The 9,733-nt window shown below is 39.4% G+C and overlaps 1 protein-coding gene across 3 annotated transcripts in view; it reads right to left on the bottom strand.

Annotated features, from left to right (window-relative positions):
- Positions 1 to 3,515: 3,515 nt before the first annotated feature.
- Positions 3,516 to 9,733, bottom strand: part of LOC147106208 (coiled-coil domain-containing protein 91-like) — a 172,315-nt gene continuing 166,097 nt past the window's right edge. For all 3 annotated transcript variants that reach the window (XM_086009098.1, XM_086009097.1, XM_086009099.1), the window contains exon 13: positions 3,516 to 4,013. In XM_086009098.1, coding sequence (XP_085865224.1) covers positions 3,891 to 4,013 — 123 coding nt within the window. In that variant the 3' untranslated portion in view covers positions 3,516 to 3,890. The remainder of the gene's footprint in view (positions 4,014 to 9,733) is intronic.

Below are 9,733 nucleotides of genomic sequence, written 5' to 3'. Positions count from 1 at the left end.
AGCTTCCAAGCCCATATCCTCTCCACCATGAAGACAGTCAACTGTTTGCTCCATAATATCACCCATATCTGCCCATTCCTCAGCCCATCTGCTGCTGAAACCATCATCCATGCTTGTTACCTCCAGACTCGACTATTCCAATGCTCTCCAGGCCGGCCTCCCAACTTCCACCTTGAATAAACTTGATCTCATCCAAAACTCTGCTACCATATTCTAACCTGCACCAAATCCCACTCACCCATCACCCCTGTGCTCGATGACCTACATTGGCTCTCAGTCAACCAACGCTTCCAATTTAAAATTCTCAGTGTTCAGCTTCTTCCACAGCCTCGCTCCTCTCCACCCTGGCTCTATAACCTCCTCCAGCCCTCCAAGAACTTTGCATTCCCCCAACTCTGGCCTTTTACATCTGCCTCACTCCCTGCACCCCACCATTGGTAGCCATGCAGTCAAATATCTAGGCCCTAAGCTCATGTAATTTCCTCCCTCAACCTCTCCACTCCTCTCTCCTTTAAGACCCTCATCAAAACCTCTCTCATTGATCAAGCTTTTAGTCACTCCTCCAAATATCTCCTTCCTTGACTCAGTTTTGTCTAATTTTTGTCTAATTACGCCTCGGGACGTTTTCCTACATTAAAGCACTATATAAATACAAGTTGTTGTTGTCTGACTATGTATTTGAGGCTTAAAAAAACTTCAGCATTCTTTGACAAGCTACGTGCAACTTTATATTTGTTTTCCAGTAATGGCTTTTAACATTACCAAGCCTCCTGTCATGGTCTTCTTTTCTGCAGTTGCCCTGAATTAAGTGAGATCCTTACACAACATTTCTCATGCCTCACTTATTTCCTTTTGCCATTCTTTATCACTCAGTTATGTAACTGAATTGTCAACTGTTTCCTTTTTCCATGTGTTAGATATTCCTGAACCATTGCAACAATTTGTGATGGATGACAGTGCTGACAGGAGGTTGTATAATTTGCTGGTATTTGAGCGTGTACTTCAGATGTTTTTGCAAAGTTAATAAGATGAGCTTTGTAAAAGATCCACTAATCATGATGTCTAACCCTATTTCTTCCATATTTGCATAGGGGGGGGGGGGGCGGAGGGATAAGGGAAAGAGGAACAAAAAATAAACTGGGGAACTGTCATTAGGCTTACCCAGGGAAGCTTTAATTACCTTTAAGCATTGCTCAGCTTCTGCCATAAATGTTTTGCCGGTATACTTGTCAGTATTCCTTTTTAAATCTAAGGGAGTAATGGTAGTATTGGAATATTTGCACCCATGCACCTACAATGCAAAATATGTAAGTGCATGACTATAAAGATCAAAAAAGATAATGAAAGTTTCTGTATGGCAGCTACAGTTATTCATCTCACCATATCAAGTAAGCGAATCCTAATGGTTTATGCACAATAGAAGATACTGATGGCCAACAGGTTTTCGATGGCCAACAGGTTTGCACTGGCCTGCTTAAAAAGTGATCAGATGCTCGAATAGCAGACTATATAGGCACATTATAATGTATTTCCTTTTTACACATGTTTTATCTACATAAAATTAATTTGAATGTTTATGCCAGAAGTTGATTATATTTCTTCAATATTAAATGGTGACTTGCTGGATTTTTTCACCTCTAAATTCCCAAACACAGACCTAAATTATGACAGAGAAATGAGTTCAGCATGAGCCCTTATCCATAACACTCCTTGGTTAAAACACCAGGACACTTTGCTCTTGTAATCCTAGGTGCTCTCAAACTTAGTGAAATACGACATGGCAGCAAACTTTAGCCAAACCTGGGATAGTAACTCTTGCATCTAACAGAGGCCAACTGTCTACCCATTTTAGCTGTCAAGCTATGCTAAATGTGGTCATTTAAGCACACTAGTTAATTTATTAATACGTCTACATCCAGAATAATACAGTAAGTGGAGTGAATTCTTAAACTTTCCCATTGAGATCAGTGTAATTGGTCTAGAATTTAACATGCGAAAATCAAAGTTGCCCATTTTCCATAAACTAATGAAAAGCAAATTGTTACTGTACTTACCAGACATGCTGACTCACTGTGTCAACAAGAAGTCATGTGTTTTGACTAATATTTTGACGGGGGAGTTGCAATGTTTTGATAAGGGAAATTGTAGAACAGTCCAGCAACTTTTTTGTCACAGTACATCCCAATGATGTCAAGCATAAGCAACACTAAAGTTATGCAATGTAAATATAATTGGGGGAAAAATTTGGTTGCTTTGCACCTAAGAGGGCGCTAATGGGTCGAAGCAACTAGCGCTCAGGGGCGGCAATGTTTGCGCCGCTAGCGAAATTGACCAGACATTTTGCGGCGGCACTAAACACCACTGCCATGATCTCCTGTGTCCGCAGATCGTGGTGTCGGTCGAGTGTGCAACGCTCCAGTAGCGCCCTGGACCGGATACTGAGTGGCACTCCCTGCCTTACCACCTGCTGCTAGCAATGACAGGTTGAGGGGAACGTTTTGCAGTCGGGAAAGGACTAGGGGAGCGCTATTTAAAGGCGACTGCTTCCTGACTTTTTTTGTCGGCGACATTTTTGCACCACACATTCTGAGAGAGAGAGAGAGAGAGAGAGAGAGAGAGAGAGACCTCTGGAGAGATTCAACGCTGTGTGAAGGAGTTTTGGGTACTGAGCTGCACTTTGCAGTTTCATTTTGATTTGTCCTTCCTTAAATCGATTTAGAAGAGACTATGGGGACTGCACTCTGAGCACTTTCCCTGGGTCTCTCCATTGTTCTTTCCAGCAGAATTGATGTACAGATCTCTCCAGGCTGAGATTCAAGGCTGCAATGAGCAGGGTGTGGATAGAGAGCAAGATCGACCCTCCCCTTTAAGAACTGGCCGGCGCCAGTTGTCTGTGTTCCATTGCTGACTGACATCACATGAGCTTCGCCAGCGCTCTGAGTTAGCGCCTCGCTCCTCGGCGTTAGCGCCTTGAGGAGGTGTGTAGTGCCTGATTTAGCGCTCCAATCACTTGCAGGGGCGATAGAAGCCAAGTTTGCAGTCAGAAGCAATAATTAGCGCCAGGCGCTATACTTTGCGCCCAGCCAATAATTGCACCCCAAACGGGGCGATACCAAATCTTCCCCCCATTGTGTTGTATGTTTACAGAGAGAAAAGAATTTTGCAATGCAAATGTCATTGTTTTGCACATTTATAAACTCTCTAAAAAGATTGCTCCTATAAGCAATCAGCAAATCTTTCCCATACTTTTATAATGGAATGCTGAAATTTCCTCCTTCAACTTGTAATAAATGTTTGATGAAGTTCTCCTCAGCTTCAGTGATGGGCTGTGCAGTTCCAGCTGCTTAAAACTATATATGTTCACTCTCGTGGGCCTGCCTACTTGAAAGTTTCATCAAAAACAAGATCCAAGTTTTGTAGACTGCAGTGATGGACTCAACCTGAATTCAAACCAATAAGTGCACACCTAACTGGTAAACTCCAAGGTCACAAAAAATAAAACACTGAAGCAAGGACCTATAAAAAGTAGAGTGTTATTTCTCAGCAGATGCACAGGCAAGAAGAAATTCAAGAAACTAAAGAGTTCTTACAGCAGATGTACAAAATTCTCTCAAGACCAGTTTCAGGTCCTTATAATCTAATACTCCTCAGTCTGATGTAAATGACAGCTATGACCAAGAAATACACACCTAAAATAGTCTGATGTGACAGTCTGTAAGGCTATTCCTGATAGTTTTCTTATTTCATGTAAATATTACGCACACATTTATAACCAGCATACTCAATAAAGAATGGCATTTCCAAACATACAGAAACAAAGTGGGTAGTGTCAGATTTATTGTATTACTGTGTTTGTTTTACTTGCTTCATCTGTTTGATCTACTTAAAAGTTATTCGCTGTCTTGTTCCACAGTTACTGGCATATCTTCCAGCAGGGCAGATAACTGCTTCTGTGCACATGATAGAAACAGTCCCAAACTGCTTAGGTTACGCTGACGAGCCACCTGGTCAAGCTGCAAGACAAAAACATGCAAAATAAACCATTGTTACAGACCACAGTAAGAACCAAAAACTGATTTATAACACACATATGAAATCAGAGAACACAGCAGATGCCATCAGCATATTAACAACATAAATACATATAGCAAAGTATAATTTTCTTGCAAAACAGTAACAGAATATTGATCAAGCAGCTAGTGGGAAGCTTCACAAATTGCTAAAGTCCACTTTGATACCAGTGACATTTTTATGATTGAGAAGACTCAACTACCTCATTACCTTTTTTCAGCCAATAAAAATTAAACAGCGTTAGGCAGAGGCTGGTGAACAGTATTCCAAGCAACTTGAGTACATGGGAGTAGGGATCTGCTTTTTCCAAACTCTCAGAATTATGAGTAGGCAGTGAAAAAAACCCACTGGCATAGCTGTGAAAACTGTATCGTGATGGTGTAGTATCACTTATTGTAATCTAATAGCGCGAACTCCAGTCCAGATATACAAACTTCTTTTTACCAGTGGGCAATTTTTCCATGGTGCAATATTCAGCCACCTGTCCAGTCCGGACCAAACTATTCAGTTATCCTGCCTCTTATGCAAATATTGGGAGCAGGCAGATGATACTGTGTGCATGTGCACTCAAACCATATATGGAATGCTATTCATTCACCTTATAGTCCAGTCAGCTCTTTTAATCAATAGAGAATGGTACAGGAATTTTAGAGCATTTAAAAAAATAAAATAGAAAGCAAAAAATCTAAAAATTGTTACTTTCAAGATCATGTCAGTACAATAAAAATTTAAACGTGGCATCGAGACCAGAAATGTAATATAAATGACAGGTTTTTTCCACAGGCAATTTACAGCAGGCAAAGAGAGGACTCCTTCACCCCAGCAGACTGGATTCAAACCCTGATCCAACAGATGACGGAAAACAGTGTGCTTAAATGATATTTTCATCTTTCTTTTGTTTTTAAGCATTTTGAACAGCACCCTGTGCATGCCAAATACAAGCCCTAGCTGCATTTCATTCTTCTGCCACCTATCGAGTCCTGCACAAATAGGTCACCATTGGGCGTTCCTTCCCTCACCCTGCCATCTTTCAGCCCGGTATAATATATTCACAACATTATATGTATAACTTAGCGATTTACAACAACTGTCATTTGACAATAATGTCAGACATCACTTGTTTCTAATAGCTAAAGCAAAATATCTACTACGCATACAAGAAATATTAGCATGGCATCCATGTAGGTAACAACACTATCAACTTGAGTGATTACGACAAGGTCATCTTAAAACGTACACAAAATCGGAACAGATGGATTTAGAAAAATTCCAACCGTTGCCTTGGATGACTCTTGAATCAGTTGCTTGTAGCAAACATAGTAATCAAGTTGAAGGACGGTGCAACAATGTTGATTGAATATTTCATGACACTCAGGATCGCCTCACGCACCTCAACTATATAATTGAATCGTTTACAATTCAAAGCTGTTTGGCATATGATCAAAGCAATTGGGAAAATCCTCTAGCAACATAGTAGCATGTATCCCTTGTCCAATTTAAGTTGATTGAATTGAATACAAGAACTGATAAAACTGATTCAAACCAGTTATTCAGATGGGGATAGGCGGCAGACCTGTTTAGTTAAGTATATCTATTGATGAGTCATGGACACCATTGGTTTACTGGAGCTTATTTGATTGCCTTAAGTCAGAAATTTTCCAGAGTTTTCTTGAAATTTCCAGAGTGTATTTCTCTTTTTCTATTCCCAGGAGTTACAGTAATAGCAATTGGGGAGGGTAGTGCATGAAGTTACATCACCTGATGGATAGGGTGAGCACAAACGGGTTGGTTGGTCTTTTTTTGCCCGTTTCATATTGTTTGCATAAATGGCTCAAGAGATAAATAAATGCATTTCTGAAAATCAAGGAGTTAGAAGGAAATGGTGAACAGGCAGGAAGTAAACCTGAGATCAAGTAGAGAGAGGCAGGCACATTGGATCTTGTTCCTAAACTTTCCCAATTTACTACCTTTATTGTCCAAAACTATACTGTTATGCAGATGAACAGAAGTTGATTTTAAGGATTTAAAAAGAGAAACTTGTTACAGCAGAATAAAGATACACTTTACACACATTTAAAATAGCAAAGTAGTTTGGGTTTCACTTTCATTCTAAATATTAATAGAACCCCAAATCACATTACTCTCCTCAACACGTTTTTGTGCATTGTAAATATGCAATTTGTTTCATGGGAAAAAATTATTTATTTATTTCTATAAAAGAAAATGGTTTCTACCCTTAAAAAGTGTCCAGACTTATCAGATGTGTTATCCAAGTTGTGTGGAATGTAAGTGGTAATCAATAGAAACTGACATTTCACATAATTTCACTCAGTCCCAAAATATAACCCATTCTTTTCCACACATTAGAAGATCTCTAACCTTGTTACTCAAACAGAATGGGCAAAAGATGTTTCAAGGCAGTGCTGGTTTGATCCTGTGCTTTATATAAAATTTCAAATAAATATTTCCAAATGTTCTTTCCAAGGTTTACTGAAAGTGTCACCACAATGGACATAGTCTTGTGTAGATTTCCATGCACGCAGTGTAGTTTCGTAAAAATTGATAAGACAGCACTATGCACAGACAAAATACTGCAAAAAGGATTTGCTGTGTATGCAAAAATGAAACCTTAAATCAACTACAGGATTGAATGCAAGCAAGAAACTATTAAAATGAAGTACAGTAATTGTCTGGTGCAACAAAACACCTACATGGCTTGAAAGGGGAGCCATATGTTACTGATGCATATACAAATAAGTAGGAGCAAGCAAAGCTAATAAGTTTTGGGACTCAAACAAGCTACTGCTATGTTTAGGATGTTAGACAATTATTTTCTGGTGGACAAAAAAGTTAATTTAACATTGAAAATGGTTTACTTAGAATGCAACTTTACTGCACTAATGGTATCACACTACAAGTACACCAGATCTGACTAGACTCCTTTTCCTGGGTCCCTGTAATGGGCAGTACAAGAGGATTGAGTGTTGAAGGATTTCACTGTTGCTGTAGACATTCGGAAATCCTAAAGAAAATCACAAGCAGTCAACCGGAACTGCTATTTAAAACACAAAATGCTTTTTCTTCATCGTAAAATAATTTAGAAACAAAACCATCAGAAGAATAAAATACCATGGGTTGTATTGCAATACCACAGCAACATTCTGAGGGCAACTTAAAACTATGCAGAAATCTTTGGCAGTAATGGTTGAAAGTGCATGGGTGTGCATGTTGGGTAATAACCAGACGGAGTTTAGCTGCGATGTTCCCCATAGTTGAATAGTCTGCGGATACCTGACTATTCAGAGGAACACATGTAGAAATGGCCACTTGGATGGAGTGGAACCAAACCTTAAAAAAAGTCAATTTGTACAGTTTCTTTCTTCAGGTCTATCTTGAAAATTGGTTCTCATGGAATTTTCTTTCCTCTTTGGGTACTGACTCTTTGCTGGGGTACAGTTACACGGGTGCTGGTTGTCTTCTAGTATCTTGGCTAAAGGAAGCTGTGATCGCAGCGGCCATCACAGTCCAAGCCCAATCCTTTCCCAACTCCCACTCACATACACCTCCATAAGAGGACACTGGATTTCAATAAGGAGCAGGAACCCGGGCCCGTTTTCTCCTCTCTAATGCAAGGACACTTAAAGCCAATTGTAGCATCATCTATTGTTGCTCTGGCTAAGATCAGTTAAGCCAGCACCTGGGGCCTTCCTGGTCTATAAAGCTCAGCTACTCATTGTATAAACAATACCAGAGACTTGGAACTAAACAAAATATTGATTTCTGATTTTTTTTTTACTTAGCATTCAACCCAAGAATTTTAGTACAAATTATATACAACAAATAATTCAGGATTCCTGTATTGTTTTACCTATGTTGCAATTCAAAAGGGTTTAAGATGACCAATAAACAGCCAAGAATAGAAGAAAACAAATCTTTCTCCTGACTAAACTGATAGTACATTGAACCTGAGGGCATGAAATTAACAAAAAAGAATGAGTACAGCAAGAATAACCACAAGCACACCTTATTGCAGAAGTACAAGGAAGAGCTATTTTCCATTGGGAAGGCTATATAGTTCAATAGTGTGTGGTGATCACGTGGCATGCTTGAATTCTCCTGAAATATTCCACTACTCTGAGGTTTTAGGAGGGCAAGTGTACACATAAAGACCTACCCTGAAGGAAACCAAAAATTGAGTATTCTGTCCTATTAACCTTCTAATGAATTAAACCAGCAGAGAGGTGTGTTACTCTTTTATCACTTAAACACCTGTGAAGTCCACAGGTGTACATTAACTTGTCAGACTTATTTTAAGTGATATGGAAGAGTCTGGAGTGGTTGTAGTCACACAGTCTGTTTACTGCAAATATTGATATTAATTGCCTGTTTAAGCTGAGACCTTGGGGTTTTATATGGCACATTCACTTCAGCTGCAAAGAGTTAAAGTATTTAACAATAACAGTACTTTTACTGGATAGAGTATTGAAATTTAATTCCACAGAAGCTGCAATGAACATGTTATAAGCATCTTGGATTAGCGATGCTGCTTTAACAAAAGGGCATTACTATAATTACCCTTTAATTAAAAGAACACTGTAGTGTTTTAATAGAAAGATAAAACTTGCGTAATTATCCGGTTAACAAGAATTTCAAATTAAACACGTTTATACAAGTAATAGTGGCGCACAAGATGTCTGGCACCTTGAAATAGTTTTTGAAAGTAATGGCGAAATATGAAAGTCTGAAATACCTTTACAGCAGTTGGGTAACTGAGAGCTTGCCAGGTTTCTATGTGGGCTTGTAACAAATGCAGGTTGTCAGAATTTTATAACTTCATCAGTCATTTAATGTGATATTTGTGGATACTTTCCCAGTGCTCTAAATAGTTGGTCATTTTCACTGAATGATCTCATTCTTTCCTGCAAGCATTTAGGGTTTTTTTTCCCCTTCTCTTTGCAGACTTTTAGAATGTCCAAAAGATCCCCAAGGACTGCCACTAAACTTTTTTGGCATTTGTCTTTCAGCAGGTATAGCAGTGGTATGTTCCTCAATTTTCAACCCTCCACTCTCTTCCTCCCTTCCCCACCCAAATTGTAAAGCCAGTTTACAAACTGCATGCTGCCCAACTGCAATCGGCCCACATATGAAACCATAGTGATTTTGGTGGTGATTTAAAAGTACACCTGGGACCACTTCACCACCTCAGAGATCAGTGAGCCAATTGAATAAGAAAGGGCATGAAATACAGAATATTTGCAGCTGAATGAGAGACATTATCAACCACGATGTTTACAACTCCTTTGCTGCTCATTAATGAAGTGGTATCAATTGTCAGTGCTCAATCTCCAGAGAACAGTTAAAGAAAACCAGCTGCTGGGCCAGGCAGGCCAAGTTAAACAGGGAATCGGCCATCGATGTGACAAGCAATCAGGAATTTTGAGCATATCTGCCAATTTGCAAATAAGCCACTGGATACCAAAACAATAACTGATTCTTAAGATATTATACATGTTAAAAGCATTGTCATCATCAGCATGAAAAGCACGTGGACCTCCGGATAGTTTGGTTAGTGGGTTTGACTCAATGATGGGGGACGTGGTTTGTATTTGTCCACTAGGACATTTGTTGCAGTCCAGAAGGCCCCATAGGTGAAGGTCTGAGG

Source organism: Somniosus microcephalus, chromosome 16 (genome assembly GCF_052327205.1).
Source record: "Somniosus microcephalus isolate GS21.2 chromosome 16, FLI_Smic_1.0, whole genome shotgun sequence".
Classification (NCBI taxonomy): domain Eukaryota; kingdom Metazoa; phylum Chordata; class Chondrichthyes; order Squaliformes; family Somniosidae; genus Somniosus; species Somniosus microcephalus.
Note: the sequence above shows the minus strand (reverse complement) of the source record. Positions and strands in the feature narration are given on the sequence as shown.